The sequence below is a fragment of the Astyanax mexicanus genome, chromosome 17 (assembly GCF_023375975.1).
Source record: "Astyanax mexicanus isolate ESR-SI-001 chromosome 17, AstMex3_surface, whole genome shotgun sequence".
NCBI lineage: Eukaryota > Metazoa > Chordata > Actinopteri > Characiformes > Acestrorhamphidae > Astyanax > Astyanax mexicanus.
The window spans coordinates 4,833,869-4,849,942 of NC_064424.1; the positions used below are offsets into that span (position 1 = coordinate 4,833,869).

At 34.5% G+C, this 16,074-nt stretch overlaps 1 protein-coding gene across 3 annotated transcripts; it reads right to left on the bottom strand.

Annotated features, from left to right (window-relative positions):
• Positions 1–1,828: 1,828 nt before the first annotated feature.
• rnf180b (ring finger protein 180b) lies at positions 1,829–15,650 on the bottom strand. 3 transcript variants are annotated; one of them, XM_022675936.2, is made up of 7 exons: positions 15,538–15,650; positions 11,499–11,597; positions 9,570–9,656; positions 7,685–8,464; positions 6,420–6,633; positions 5,339–5,464; positions 1,829–3,476 (listed from the first exon to the last, which is right to left on the bottom strand). In XM_022675936.2, the coding sequence occupies exons 1-7, from the start codon at positions 15,553–15,555 to the stop codon at positions 3,292–3,294; spliced, it is 1,509 nt and encodes a 502-aa protein (XP_022531657.2). In that variant the 5' UTR covers positions 15,556–15,650; the 3' UTR covers positions 1,829–3,291. The 3 variants fall into 3 exon arrangements, with proteins under 3 accessions (XP_022531657.2, XP_022531656.2, XP_022531655.2); XM_022675935.2 differs by having other exon boundaries at positions 11,499–11,600; positions 15,538–15,644; XM_022675934.2 differs by having other exon boundaries at positions 11,499–11,618; positions 15,538–15,632.
• Between the last annotated feature and the right edge of the window lie 424 nt (positions 15,651–16,074).

Consider the following 16,074-nt stretch of genomic DNA (forward strand, 5'->3'; position numbering starts at 1 on the left):
AAGAGGTGAGGGAGAGGAAGTGGAGAGAGAGAGGATGTGGTGTGTGTGAGAGAGAGGAGAGAGGTGAGAGTGTGTGAGAAATGAGAGAGTGTAGAGAGAGAGAGAGAGACTAGTGAGAGAGGAGAAACAGAATAGAAATGGGTGAGAAAGGAGGAGCGAGAAAAAGGAGAGAGGGGTGACAGAGGGAGAGAGAGACAGGGGGAAAATGTGTGTGTGTGAGTATAATAATAGAGACAGAGGAGAATAAGAGAGAGAGGGGGGAGATGTGAGAGAAAAAGAGATAGAGCGAGAGAGATGCTCTACAAAATGAATAGGGTGATATACACAGTCCAGTCCCAATATTATGACCATTTCCTTGTGTCTACATTCATTGCCATTGTCTTATCAGCTTCATTGAGCATTCATGGACATCTCAATCAATTATTTAATATATATATATTTTTTATTACTTTCAGTAATTTAATTTAAAAGGTGAAACTCGTTACATACTGATATCTTTCATGTATTTATTTGTTTGTCTTTTATTGTAGATGATTATGGCTTACAGCTAATGAAAACCCAATAGTCAGTATTTTAGAGAAGCCTTTGATAATGGCCTTCAGCTCATCTGCTTCTCAATTCTTGAATCTCCATAAAGCTCTTCAGCAGAGGGAAGTGTGAAGGCCTGTAAAATGTCCTGAGTTAACTTTGGACTTGATATAATACAGTGGATCAACCCCAGCAGATGACATGTCTCTTCAAACCATCACTGGACCTCAAGCAGCTTTTTTTTACACTGACAGAGCAGAGTCGCTGTCGTTCCCAGTCTCTTCCAATGTGTTATACTATCACTGACAGTTGGCTGTGGAATATTTAGTAGTGAGTAGTGAAATTTCATGACTGGACTTGTTGCTGCACAGGTGCTGCATCCTATCATGACACCACTGTGCACCGTGAAGAGATTAGAACACCTGAATTCAGTAGTTGGGGGGATGGGTGAATGAATACTTTTGGCAATATAGTGTATAATCTTGGAGACAGTATCCGTATTGGTGACTTCTGTGGTTTAAAATTTTACTTAAAGCTGATATCCGTAAGTTTTGGGATTTGGGGGATTTTAAGTCCCTCTCTGGTGAGAATGGGTAATTGCACCTAGCATGCTGAAGAATCATTTTAAACTGGGCGGGTGTGATGCAGTCTCCTTTTAGAGCGGATGAATTCAATTCCAGGTTATGTTCAGAGAGAGTGCTCAGTCAGAAACTTCACTAATTTCGTTTCTTTGGTTTTACTATAAGTGAATGAGCTACTGAGCTCTGAGTTTCCTCTTCTGAAGTCTTCATTGCTCCACCAGCTGTTCGCGTTCAGTAAAACTGAGCCGGATGCTCTTTTAGAAGCTGTACCCGTGACGCAAGTACGTAAAGACACATGACATGGCCAGAAGAACTCGAAAAAACAAAAAGCGACTCGACACCCCAGTTTTTAGAATGAATATATTAGGCTTAGCAGGGATGGTGGTTCCAGCACACTGGTACCATTAAACACAGTATTTTATCCATATTCTTCTCCACTCATTAATGCTTCTGCTTTCAGTTTAGAAACAAAATAATACAGACTGACACTTTAATTTGAATATAGTTCAAGTTAAAGTTCTAGGAGAAGACTACAACTCTATCCATATAAACTTACTTTTCTGATAGATGTACTAAAAAGGTCTCCTGTTCTACAAGATTCTCAGTTGTTTGCTTTTGATGATTTTGTACTTTGTACTGCACATCTTTTAGCACCTCTGCTTTCAAAACAGAATAAAAATAATCACAACCATACAAATGCAGAAGCACACACACAAATCTGACATTCATTAAAACATTTACTGTGCAAAATGAACAATGAAAACTGCTCGCAGCAGGCAAACTCTTAAACCCACTTGAACAATAAAAATGTACAAACTGACACTGAAAACTGAAATTAAAGGGATAATTGAAATAAAAGCACATAATTAAATTTAGCCTTCAGTTATCTGGATGTGGCTTTTTTGATGTTTGCCAAGAACATTTGTGCATTTGTAGATGTTATTCAGGACCATTAAAGGCTATCTTCAGGGGTTCTTAACCTGTGGGTCCTGACATAGTCCCTGGGGGGTCGGGAGAGTGTTTGAGGCTGGAAATCTTGAATCTCATCAAAATCCAGTTCAAATGGTGATAATCAACAAATAATTACCACAGTTTTTACTTAATATAACTGTAATATAGCAATGAGTGACACTTTAGGGACCGTAGAAAAAAAACAGACAAAATAATTAATGAGTAAATGTATTAAACTCTCTCAAAATGTGACCTTATCATGTCAAACCAATAGTGAAATATACAGTACAAGCCAAATTGTAAATGAATAGTGAAGTGATCCAGAATATGAAGGAGCACATAAGGAATCATGTAACTAAAAAGTGTTAAACAAAAGTATTTAAGTGCTCTTATCTGGGATTAAGCTGTTAACTTGCGGTTTCTGAGGCTGGTAACTCTGATAAATTTATCCTGTACAACAGAGGAAACTCTTGATCTTCCTTTACTGGGGCGGTCCTGATGAGAGCCAGTTTTAACATAATAATTTTTAAAGTCTTTCCAACTGCACTTAGAGATACTTTCAAAGTTCTTGGAATTTTTTTTATGTATTAGAACATTACTTAAATAGAGTTATTCACTGTATACCTGTAACTCTACCTCTTCACTACTTTACTTTAACTGATGCTCTCAAACACTTTATTAAGAGGCAAGAAATTCAAGTAATTATCTCTTGATGAGTTCAGCACAGCTGTTAACTGAAAGCCTGAATTCCAGGTGACTCTACCTCATAAAACTGAGAAAATAGAGATGTTCAAAACTGTGTCTATTTAAGCAAGAGGTGCTACTTTGAAGACTTTAAAACATAAAACATATTCTGGTTTAAAATAAATAATAATTTCATATGTTTTTCTTCATAGTTTGGATGACTTTAGCATTAATCTACAATGCAGACCATTTTATATTTGCAATTTACTGTTAGTTTGACATCATGAGGTCACATATTGAGAAAGTACTGCTCGCAGCATGTGGAATATTTTTACCTCTAAAAAAAGGGTTGCAGAGTAACAAAGTTTTAGAGCCCCTGATCCATATATTATCATTTCTACATAAACACATAAAAATACACAAACACTCTCACACACACACACACACAATGTTCCACGGGAACATTTCTTTAGCTAAAATAGGGCACTTACAGGGAAAACTCAGAAATGCAGTTTTTTTTTCTGAACTGTATCTTGTGCTCCTTCTATCAGAGGAGGAAGAAATAACACAGTCCACAGAAAATGATGAAAGCCAGCAACCAGTGAAAAGAGTAGATGGAGATGATCACAATGTCGGAGTCGAACAGCCAGCCCCGCCGCATATCTCCCAGATCCAGCCCATCCAGCCTGAATGCTCGGTGCGGAAACTGAGAGGCTGCACGTCTCTGGAACCCTGAAACAACATGCAATTATTAGAGCAACAGAGCAACCTTATAAATTACCTGGACATATCCTTTACATAATAAGGGTCACAATTAGGGGCGGGCGATATGGCTTTAAAATAATATCACAATATTTCATGGTATTTTCATGATAACAAAACTCTTGGCGATGTGACACACTGAATTATAAAAATATATTGCATATGATATGATATGGCACAGAATTTTATTAGATATGTAACAGAAGTCAATGATGCAGAATGTAATAATACTAATAATAATGCACTTCATATATCTCCATATATCCAGGATTAAAGTAAAATAAATGATACTGGTCTCTAGTAGATATATAATGGGAAATGGGAAAACTGTGAATTCCCCTTTCTTAAAAATAACAAAAAAGTAGTACCCTGATGTGATAATTAGGGTTGGGTGATACGGCACTATATGTCAGGGTATAGTATCGTTATATTTAATATCATGAAATATTTAAAAATGTTGGCAATATTATTGTGTACGATAAGATATGACACACCCTAGTCACAATTAACAGGACTTAACAGTAATAGGCATTATTTAATCTCTCAACCAATTATTAAAGGAGAACTCCAGTGTGAAATGGACGTGGGTTTTAGTGAAACATGATAACGAGTACTTCAACTTTTTGTTGAATAGCTCACCTCTGTTTACCCCCAGCATTCCCAAATACAGAGCTTTTAGCCGATGCTCCCAACAGGCTTACAGTGCTAGTGATAGGGGCATAGAGTTACCCATGTGAAGAAATAACTATTTTTACACCATTAACAAGCTCAAAGTAGCTCCACACTTCATTGGTAGAATTCTGAGGACCCTGACATTAAAAATAAGGGACTGAGAACTTTAAAAGTGCACAGATCGTAAAAAAAAACGAAGTGAAGTGAAGTGAGGAGCCTGGTCAAAAAACAAAAAAACCCAAAATATTTTGTTGAAACACCTTTAGCTTTGATTTGTGGCACACATTCACTGTGGCATTGTTTCAATAAGCTTCTACAACGTCACAAGATTTTTTTCAATCCAGTGTTGCATTAATTTATTACTTTTTCACCAAGATCTTGCAGCAGCATTGATGATGGTAGAGTCTGACTGCTGCACAAAGTCTTCTCCAGCACATCCCAAAGATTCTCAATGAGGTTAAGTTCTGGACTCTGTGGTGAACTCTCTCAATCCATGTGTGAAAATGATGATCTCATGCTCCCTGAACCCTGAACTCTTTCACAATTCCAGCCCCATGAATCCTGATATTGTTCATCTTGGAATATGTCCGTGTTCATCAGGGAAGAAAAAAAAATCCATTGATGGAATAACCTGGTCTATATTCAGTATATTCAGGTAGTCAGCTGACCTAATTCTTTTAGCACATACTGTTGCTGAACCTAAACCTGCAGACCAACTGCAGCATCAACCAACCAACCCCACATCATTTACTTACTTACATCCAGGTGGAGACTTTTTATTTTTTTGGCCAGGCAGTGAATTTACCCACACCTTTCTCTAAAGATGAGGCGGGAGGGATTCTAATGTGATGGGCGTGTCCTTGTTGATTTCCAGAGTGTTTATTGGTCAATTTCACACAAATTTCACGACTTTTAAAGCCTTTTAGATTAATAAGCGTTAAAAATTAACGCATTTCAGTTTTAAACGTGTGTTAATGTGTTAATGTTTATCGCATAATATAATATTATCATTTATATATATATATATATATACTCTTATATTACAAATATAAAATGCTCTGTTTAAATTTTGAATTTAGGTAATACAATATTTTTAAAAACTCTGAACTATAGTTTTGAAACTATCCAGATAAGTATGGATGTACACTGAAGATACAAACCCCAGAAAATATGGAAGCGCTTTGGACAGCTGGGCAGAGGCCATTTGGAGTAGTTGGTACTCTGGAAGGTTTCCTTTCTTAGTAGATATTCCTTTGGAAAACACGTCCTAGTGGTCTGATGAAGCTCTAAAACCACACACAAAAACATTTCTTGAGTTATGACACTCATTAGATATTAAAGGGGACATATTATAATTTTTTTTATACAAGTTACATTAAGTCTATTGGTTATCGGCTATACAAAACATGTTCCCAAAGTTCTTTGCACAAAAACACTCTTACAGCTCTATTTTTGTCAGTTTTAGTCCCTTTCAGAATGAGCCGTTTAAGGGCTCTGTCACTTTTATGCAAATAAGCTGTTGTTGGCCTAGTGTTAGCTTGTGCTAAATGGCAAAACACAAAGTCCATGCTAGTTCATGCTTAGATCTCCCTCATCTGCTGATTTGCCACAATGAGTAGGTACAGATCCCTCCCTCAGAAAAAGTCTGCTGGCTAATCCTGCTGTGTACCATCTGCTGTGTTCTCAATTCTGTTCATGGTTTGGATGGTTTTAGTGTTAATTTACAATGCAGAACATTTAAAAATAATAGAAAAGTACTGAATTCAGGGGTGTTAAAACTTTTGACTTGTATAATTAGCATGTTAAAGCTGCTAATCTGATGGCTGCTTATGGGGATCCAAATAAAACAATATCGTTTTATAGTTATATAGTATTTTTGAAATTAGTAAATATACTGTAATATAAATTCTGGTCGTATCATCCAGCCTTACTGGAAACATACAGAAAAACTGTAAAAAATAAGTATAACCATTTGTGCACAATCATCTGCAGTGTTTCCTCATGGTATGTGCTCTGATAATCTGATTATCTGATTAATCACAAAGATACACTTTTTTCAGACACAGATTAAGTCTAATTCAAGCACTAAAAAGATGTTTGAAGGTGTATCACCACTGAAAACGCAATCAACACAGAATGAATAAATTTCTACAAAGCCGAACTTGTGGTATTTTCACACATAATCCCGCTCACAGGTTTACTGCAGAGGGAGAAACTAGGAGATTAGTGTGCTGGACCGACCTTGCTGGAAGAGCACGTGTGATATGAGGGTTCTGCAGAGCGGGCAGGGGGTGTTCCTTGGCCGGTTCTTGGCTACAGTTCTCAGACAGGGTTCACAGAACACGTGGCTGCACGGCTGGCACATGTAGGGGTTATAGTACACATCCAGACACACTGCACACGTGTAGCCATCTTTATCCTCGTCATCGCTGCTCGTCAGATTCCACTTCCCTCCCTGTAACACAGCAGATACACACAGACGATACAGAAGGTCAGAAATTTGTATCTCAGATTATCAGATCTTTAGGGTATATATATATATATATATATATATATATATATTTTTTTTATATATATACATACTGAAAATTTAATAGAGTAGAGATAATATAATATAATACCCTTGTAAAGAGCACTGACCTTAGTTTAGTGAATTAAAGACTGTTTATATATTGGTATTTGGATCCCATTTGGATTAATATATTTTAATAAATCAATCAATCCAGTTAATTTTATTAAATATTCTATTTTTAGTTAACCTTTTAAAATCCTTTTAAAGTTTTATTTTGTCTTCTTTTATTGTTTTATTTTTTCTTTGCTTATTATTTGTTTTACTCATTTATGTTCTTTTATTTTTCATTTATTCATCTGTAATTGCATTTTTTACTTTTTTTATTATCTTTGATTTTATGATTCCTACTAAATTTTATTTATATATTAGTTTAAAATATCTGGTATCTTATTAAAATGCTGGGTCTTTTTATTTATTTATTTATTTATTTTATTTTACAATTCCTTTCTTATGTATTGGCTAGGCTAGTTAATGAGGGCCATTCTCAATGTACTCAGAGTTTAAATAAAGATTGATTATATATATAACTATCTATCTTAATGCCTTTTTTTACGCAAAAAATAACATAAAATAATGTAGTCATTTGCAAAGTAATTTTTTTTGAGATGCACTAGTACGTATTGTTATTTTATTTGCATTTTTAGGTGTATTTTATCCTCTTCAGAAACATAGGTTGCATGAAATATCATAGAGAATTGCCTAGTGATATATTAAGTATCGCAGAACCACAGTATTGTGATATTATTGTTATCGATTGCAATGCATCATGATAATACTGTTAGAATATAATACTGTCTCCTCCTGAGATGCCCTGTTGACTTAAGATTCTCACCTTTTGTACCAATACAACAAACTACCACTAATATCCACTAAATAAGTGAAAGTAATTTAAAAACGTGATCTGACAGTGTTAAGTGTTTGATTAAAGCCTTACCAGCTCTTTCTCCTCAACCTGATTCTGAATCCAGCGCTCCCTCTTCCTCTGCTTCCGCTTCAGGCTCTTCAAGCGATTCCTCTCTCGCTTGGTCAGCTTCTGAGCACTGCTGGAGGTGTTATGGTGCACCTGTTCCTCCTGTTCCTGCTCCAGATCTTCTGGTTCCAGTTCCTCCGTGTCCAGAGAGGGTGTTTCCGGCTGTGTGAGGTGAGCAGAACGATGATCCCCTGAGCTCTCCTGATGAACTGATGGCTCTACTGGTATTTGCCTTTCCTGAGCTACGGGACCTTCACTGTCTGTCTCAGCAGACCTGAAGCTCTGAGGTTCCTGGCTGGGGTTTATGAGAGCATGTGTCTCAGGAATTTCCTGAACTACAGGGGAAACGTAGGAGAAATCTGAGGGTCTAGTGAAAGGAGAGATAAAAGCATCTTCAGCATCTAAGCTGGTCATCTGGGCCTGCATAGCTAGCATCTGAGTGGCTAATTGTAGATCCTGGTTCAGGTATGGGATTGACTCGAGGTCTCTGGCTGTCTCAGGTTCTTCTAGCTCTTTTTGATTACCCAGAATTCCTGTCTGGCACTTTAATTTATCTGCATGCCTCCTGGCCCTGCCTGGTCTGCTGAAGTGGACAGAATGCTTAACAGCCTGATCTACACGGCTTTTGCTGAGGTGCACAGCTGTGTCACGTCCACAAGGACATCTCGGACAGTTTATAAAATTAAAACTTCCCAGCCGAGCTCCGCAGTTCTGACAGTTCAGCTTCCCAACAGTCCAGTGAACCTGTAAAAAAAGAGCTTTTAGTCACCTTTACATCTACATTTATGGCATTTAGCTGATACTCTAATCCAAAGCGACTTGTCATTAATAACAAGCTTATACCAACTCCTATTTCTGTATTTTTTGGACTATAAAGCGCACCTAAAATCCATTAATTTTCCCCCAAAAATCGTCAGTGCATCTTATATTCGAGTGCATATTATGTATAAATTCTACCAATCAGGTATTAAGGAGCAGTAAAGCCACTTTTTTGAAGTACAGCGCTATAAGGGTGAGTTTTCAGTGAAGTTTCTCCAGCACTAAGGCTAGGTGCAGCAGCATTAGCATCAGGCGCTAACCGCAGCGCTAGCTCCTTCGCCATTCAGAGGTGAGTATATCAGACTGTTGTCTTTTGATTATTTTTTATTATTTTCAGATGATCACAGGCTACTCAAATATGTCTTAAAGAGTAACTACACTTTAAAACATTTAAAAATATATATTAATTATATTGTTACTATATTTTATATTTGCAAAGTCTATATTTTTACAAAGACTATATTTTGTAATAATTATATTAATATGTGAAATATGTTTCTCTGTAATAATAACATACACCAGCCTTGCTTAAAATGCTTGCTTAAAACAATTTAATGGAAATACGAACAGAATTTATATATTTAAATGCATATATTTTGAACAAAAGTCCAAATAAAATAAAATGTAAAACATTTGACGTGTGCAAGCATAAGTATAAGTATACAAGAATAAGTATACAAGCTGGCCTGAAGACTTTTATTATGAAACACACAACAGCAGATTAGCCAGGTTGACGCTGAAGTGGCTAGGTGGATAGGTTCTGTGGTTTGGTATGACATGTGGATTATGGTTATAATTTCCTCATTTATTACCCTCCAATAAAAGATAGTTGTAAAAAAAAACTACAAATCTAAAGTGTGGCAAAAAGAAAAATGAAAAAATGTGATTAAATTAAATAAAAAATGAAAACGGATTTCATACAGCCACACAAAAGAAGGTTATTTGATTCATTCAGGAACAAAAATACTATTTCAGGCATATGAATCACTATTAAAAGCTTACATTCTGAAAAACCACAGACGGACTGTACCTGATTAATAGCGCTCGAAATCCAATCTGGCAACGTATCAACATCCACGTGCCACACACTGCATGCTCCCATGACCTCTTTTGATGCCTGTGACGAGACAAAGCCTTTTATCAGCATTTCTGAAAACAAAGATCCATTCACTACAGATTTATGTGCAGAGAAAACACAGAGCAACGGCATCAACTACTTACTACTGTACGTCATTACTAAATCGCTTTTCCAGCCAGACTTACACATCCATGTAGCAGCTGATGTGCTGGATACGTTCAGAGAGATCCTGTACAAATTCTGAATAATTCATATAGCCTAAAGCATTTTACCAGCTGCTGAGCTACAATTAGACAAGAAAATCATGGACTAATGAATATATGTGGGCTGGGATGGATGGATGGATGGATGGATTGATGGATGGATAGATAGATTTAACAAAAGTAAAAATATATATACAAAAAATATGTAAAAAAATATATAGGCATTAATAAAAATTATAAATAATACCAAAATGGTTCAATAGCAGAAAAATATATAAAAGCAAAAATTTAACGTTTTTATTTTTTTATTTAATTTATTTATTCATATACTTACACACTGAATTTATTATTTGTTTCAGGATTTTATATCCCATATAAATACACTAATTTATTAATTTGTTTTTATACTCATAATTTGTTTTTTTTTATTAATAGCTATTATTAATTCATTAATTTATTCTTTATTGTGGCAGTTCTGGACCTCTATACCTTGGAGCCTTGGGTCTCACAACATATATATATATATTGTTCCATAAAGAATCATTTTTCTAAAATACATGTTCTTTACATATAGAGTACCAGTCAAAAGTTTGGACACACCTTCCATTCTATGTTTTTTTTTCTTTTCCTACATAGCACATGAATAGTGAAGTAATCCAGACTATGAAGGATCACATAAGGAATCATGTAGTAACTTAAAAGTGTTAAACAAACAAAATACTCTGTGAAGAAGCATTTAGGTGCTCTTATCTGGAGAGTTGTTAACTTGTGCTTTCTGAGGGTGGTAACTGTGATGAACAAATCCAGTGCAACAGAGGAAACTCTTGTTCTTCCTTTCCTGTGGCGGTCCTTTGCGACTGCATAATCTGGATTAGAACATTAGAAATATTCACAATTCACTGTATACCTGTAACTCTACCTCTTCACTACTTTACTTTAACTGATGCTCTCAAACACTTTATTAAGATACAAGAAATTCAAGTAATTAACTCTTGATGAGTTCAGCACAGCTGTTAACTGAAAGCCTGTATTCCAGGTGACTCTACCTCATAAAGCTGACTGAGAAAATCCAGCAGAGATGTGCAAAACTGTCTGATCTAAGAATGCAAAATATAAAGCATATTCTGATTTGTTTAACCCATTTTGTTTACTGAATAATTCTATATGTTTTTTTGATTTTGAGTTTGGATGACTAAATTATGACAAACTTGAATTTATGGTTGGTCGTTGAGGTTTTATTGCCACTTCAGCACAAATTTGGCCATTTGTACGTCTAAATAGCGTACAGTTGTTCAAAGGTTATAGCATGATAAGAGAAATGTAACTCAGTACATATGTGTTAAATTAGATGTTTGAGATTAAGATGTAATAAAAACTCTTCCCTGGTGTTTTTTCCCAAAAAGGTCCTTTATGTTCTTTTCTTGATAATAAAATTGTCTTATATGTTTATAGGCAAGTAAGTGGGATTTTGCACGGTTGACAAGATGGTATTTAGTCGTTTGTTACTAGGTGTCTATGTGTTCTGAATTTAAGGTGGTACTGTATTTTTCTTTTACAAAAAATGATACATTATAATCTGAACCAATATAATACAGCCAGGCATGTCAGTATACAGTACTAAAACAAAAAAAAATAATAAAACACTAAAGATACAATGATCTATAATAGATTTACTTACCGAAAGCAGGCATGCCGAGTCTGCTACCTGTCTTCTGCATTTTCTGCATCGAAGTGCTGAGGGTTCTTCAGCTGACCCTCCAGGCTCTGCTACTGTACCCTGCTTATAAAAACGTGAGAGCTGCCCATAAGCATTCCCACAAAGGACATAATCCAGATTTACAATGTTCCAGTGTATTTACTGACAGAGAGAGAATTCTCCGGTTTAGGTCTTTTAAGGTTTCTCACAAAGAAGTTTAAGCCAAATCCATGAGTAGACGCCTAATGTGCCAGCTAACCCCAAATCCCTCTTTGTCAACCATTCAAATCTAGTAGAGCAGTACTATAACACCCACCGGCCAAGTCCTGCTGCTTTGCATGTTTATTTCCTGCTATTGTCATTCTGCCAGCCTGGCTTTGTGGTCACAAACAGTGGAAATGTTTGCTGGTAGTTTCTGAGGAATGTTGATTAATAATAAGATGGTAAACCTTTCTAAATCTGGGGTATAATCTGTATAAAATATGTGGAATATGTGATTGCTGCTGTTGACATTGCTGTTGACGCTTGTTTTGTCTAAACTCAACTTGGTTACTAGTTCATGAACTCTCTAGAAATTATATAGGTTATAAAGTGTGAGCAAAATGAGTCATATATGTTTGGGTCACTGTTTTCTTTTTGTTTGATTACTCTTCTAACAATTTATAGTTATTGTAGATATGGTATTATTCTGGGAATAAGGATCAAAATAAACTATAAATTTAATTTAAAAAGTGCAGAAAAGCTTCAATAACTGTGTACTTACTATTTAATAATACTTATTTAGAATTAAAGGTTATTGCAAAAAAAATATTTTTTTTTTTCTCTGAACTTTAGAAGAATACAGTGTACACAATTATTGAAGCTTTTTTTCCCCTCATTTATAATAAATGTTTAATTATTTCAAAAGAGTTTAGTAGAAGTAGTTTATTCCAGTCCTTATTAAATAAATATAAATACTGTGTATCATAAAAACATCTTTAAATATTGTGATATAATATGCCTAAATTTCTCCCAGCTGGATCAGTGATAAAAAGTTATATTGAATCAACTTAAGTTCAGCAATATATAATTATATTCAATAAATAAACCAGTTAACAAGCTACTTAACTTTCTTTATTTGAGGCTCTAAATTGTTGAATTTGTTCAATCTAAAGTGTTGTTCATTTGGATAAAATGTTGGGCTCACACTACTTTGCAGCAACAGAACATTAGGTGAACACTGTTTATAAATGTTTATAACAAGTGCTTTTGTTTTTTAATGATTAAATCCCATTAATAAAGTCACATTCTTTCCTAAATAAATATCTATTTTAAGTGATAATATATTGTGAACAGCAATTTTCAAGACAGCTTTAGGTTGGTTTAGTTTAGTTGGTTTGGGTTGTTTAGTTTGGTCAGGTTAATTATTTTAGTTAAACTATGTTAGTTGGCTGAAAGAAAAGGTTTTAACAGGATATGTTTTAATAATCCAGTCAATAGAGATTTCTGCAATATCTGAAACAAAGTCTAGCTTTCAGTATCGAGTTAACTGAAGGGATATATATAGTCAAATAACTGCTTTTATAGCTTTAGCTCTTCTACCTCAATCCTCTACATTGACTATTTTGTTTATCTGGATGAAACACTAGACTTACTTTACTTCTTTGCAGTATTAGAAACTAACTATATTTACTGGCACTGTTTATATCTGTTATATCTGTTTGTAACTGTTTACAGCTGTCTTTGTTCAGAGATAATGGTGCAGAGATAAAAAGCCTAGTTTAAGACAGCTTTAAGTGACCTAGTTTTGTTTATTTAGGATAGTTTAGTTAGCTAGGTTTGTTTAATTAGTTTGTAAGTTTGCTGAAATAAATGTTTTTTTTAAATAGGATACTCTTTTATAATAGCCAATGGGGATTTCTGGAATATCTGAAACAAGTTAACAGGAGTTATATATAGTCAAACTATACATAAATAAACTAAATAAATATGATAATTAACTACTTATCTAGCTTTAGCTCTACTACCTAGATCATCTACAGTGGCTGCTTTGTTTAATCAGGTGTAATACTGGGCTCACACCTCTTCTTTGCAGCATTAAAAACTACTAATATATATTTACTGATACTGTTTATATCTGTTTATAGCTTTCTTTGTTCAGAGATAATGGTGCAGATTCAGTAAACGGTCTACTTTAAGACAGTTTTAGTAAGTTTAGTTAACATATGTTAAGTTTTTAACAGGATACTCTTTAATAATCCAGTAAATTAAATGGGGATTTCTGGAATATCTGAAACAGAGTCTAGTTTACAGTAACGACTTAACAGGAATGTTATATTAGTAAAATAACTAAATAAATAAGATATATAACTACTTATCTAGCTTTAGCTCTTCTTTATCGAGCCTCTGAAGTGGCTGCTTTGTTTATCCGGATGAAATACTGGGTTCACACTTCTTCTTTGCAGGATTAGTATATTTACTGACACTGTTTACAGCTGTTATATCTGCTTATATCTGTTTATAGCTGCAGAGATAGTAAACAGCCTATTTTAAGACAGCTTTAGTTAGTTTAGTTAACGTATGTTAACTAGTTTTTAACAGGATACTATTTAATAATACGGCCAATGGGGATTTCTGGAGTATCTGAAACCAATCTAGCTTATAGTAACAAGTTAACAGGAGTTTTATATAGTCAAACTATAAATAAATAAACTAAATAAATATGATAATTAACTACTTATCTAGCTTTAGCTCTACTACCTAGATCATCTACAGTGGCTGCTTTGTTTAACCAGGTGTAATGTTAATACTGAGCTCACACCTCTTCTTTGCAGCATTAGTAACTAACATTAACTATCTATATTTACTGATCCTGTTTATAACTGTTTATAGCTTTCTTTGTTCAGAAATAATGGCACAGAGCTAGTAAGCAGCCTGTTTTAAGACGGTTTTAGTTAATTTAGTTAACATATGTTAAGTTTTTAACAGGATACTCTTTAATAATCCAGTCAATGGGGATTTCTGAAATATCCGAAACAGAGTATAGTTCACAGTAACGACTTAACAGGAATGTTATATTAGTAAAATAAATAAATAAATAAGATATATAACTACTTATCTAGCTTTAGCTCTCCTTTATTGAGCCTCTACAGTGGCTGCTTTGTTTATCCGGATGAAATATTGGGTTCACACTTCTTCTTTGCAGGATTAGTATATTTACTGACACTGTTTACAGCTGTTATATTTGTTTATAGCTGCAGAGATATTGAACAGCCTATTTTAGTTAACATATGTTAAGTTTTTAACAGGATACTCTTTAATAATACAGCCAATGGGGATTTCTGGAATATTTGATACCAATCTAGCTTATAGTAAAAAGTTAACAGGAGTTTTATATTGTCAAACTATACATAAATAAACTAAATAAATATGATAATTAACTAATATCTAGCTTTAGCTCTACTAACTAGATAATTTACAGTGGCTGCTTTCTTTATCCGGATGTAATACTGGGCTCACGCCTCTCCTTTGCAGTATTAATAACTATCTAACGATAACTATATTTACTGATATTGTTTATAACTGTTATATCTATTTATAGCTGTCTTTGTTTAGAGATAATAGTGCAGATAAATTGAACTGTCTATTTTAAGACAGTTTTATTTAGTTTAGTTAACATATGTTAAGTTTTTAACAGGATACTCTTTAATAATCCAGTCAATGGGGATTTCTGAAATATCTGAAACAGAGTCTAGTTTACAGTAACGAGTTAACAGGAATGTTATATTAGTAAAATAACTAAATAAATAAGATATATAACTACTTATCTAGCTTTAACTCTCCTTTATTGAGCCTCTACAGTGGCTGCTTTGTTTATCCGGATGAAATACTGGGTTCACACTTCTTCTTTGCGATATTAGAAACTAACTATATTTACTGGCGCATGTTATAGCTGTTTATAACCGTGTATATATGTTTATAACGACAGTTTTAGGTCTTTATTCAGTCCTGTAAGGCTGTTATAATAAAATAAAGCAAGTACCGTATCGCAGGAAGCCATTGTTCAGGTGTAAAATCCCCAAAACGCTCTTCAGCACGGAGGCTAACCAGCTTTAGCACGGGAGCTAAAAACAAACTACACGCTCAGAGAAGCTGTTGTAGTTCTAGCAGCCTGCCGTACGGTGGTCGCGCTGGGTAAAACCGAGCCGAAAAAGCGATTGTGAATTCAGTTTGAAGTCCGGTTTTTCTGAAAGTTGTGCAAACTACCCTGTCAACCCGCAAACTTTGCTGTCCTAGTGTATGTAATTTTTTTTTACGTAAAAATACCAAAAAAAGCACCATATATGAAATTGTTTCCTGCTGAAGTCTGAATAAATATAAGAGTATAAAGTTAAAGGTCTCATTTCAACGTTTTTTAATTAATTTTAAAATGTCTAGTTGTGGTCTCTAGTATAAATAATGCCATGTAAGCTGTTTTTTGTAAAAAAAAAAAAAAAAAAAAAAAAGTGTTTCAGTAATCCAGTATAACGCTGCTTTAATCCTGTGGAGGAACAATAGGATTTTGGCTCTTGCTCATGAA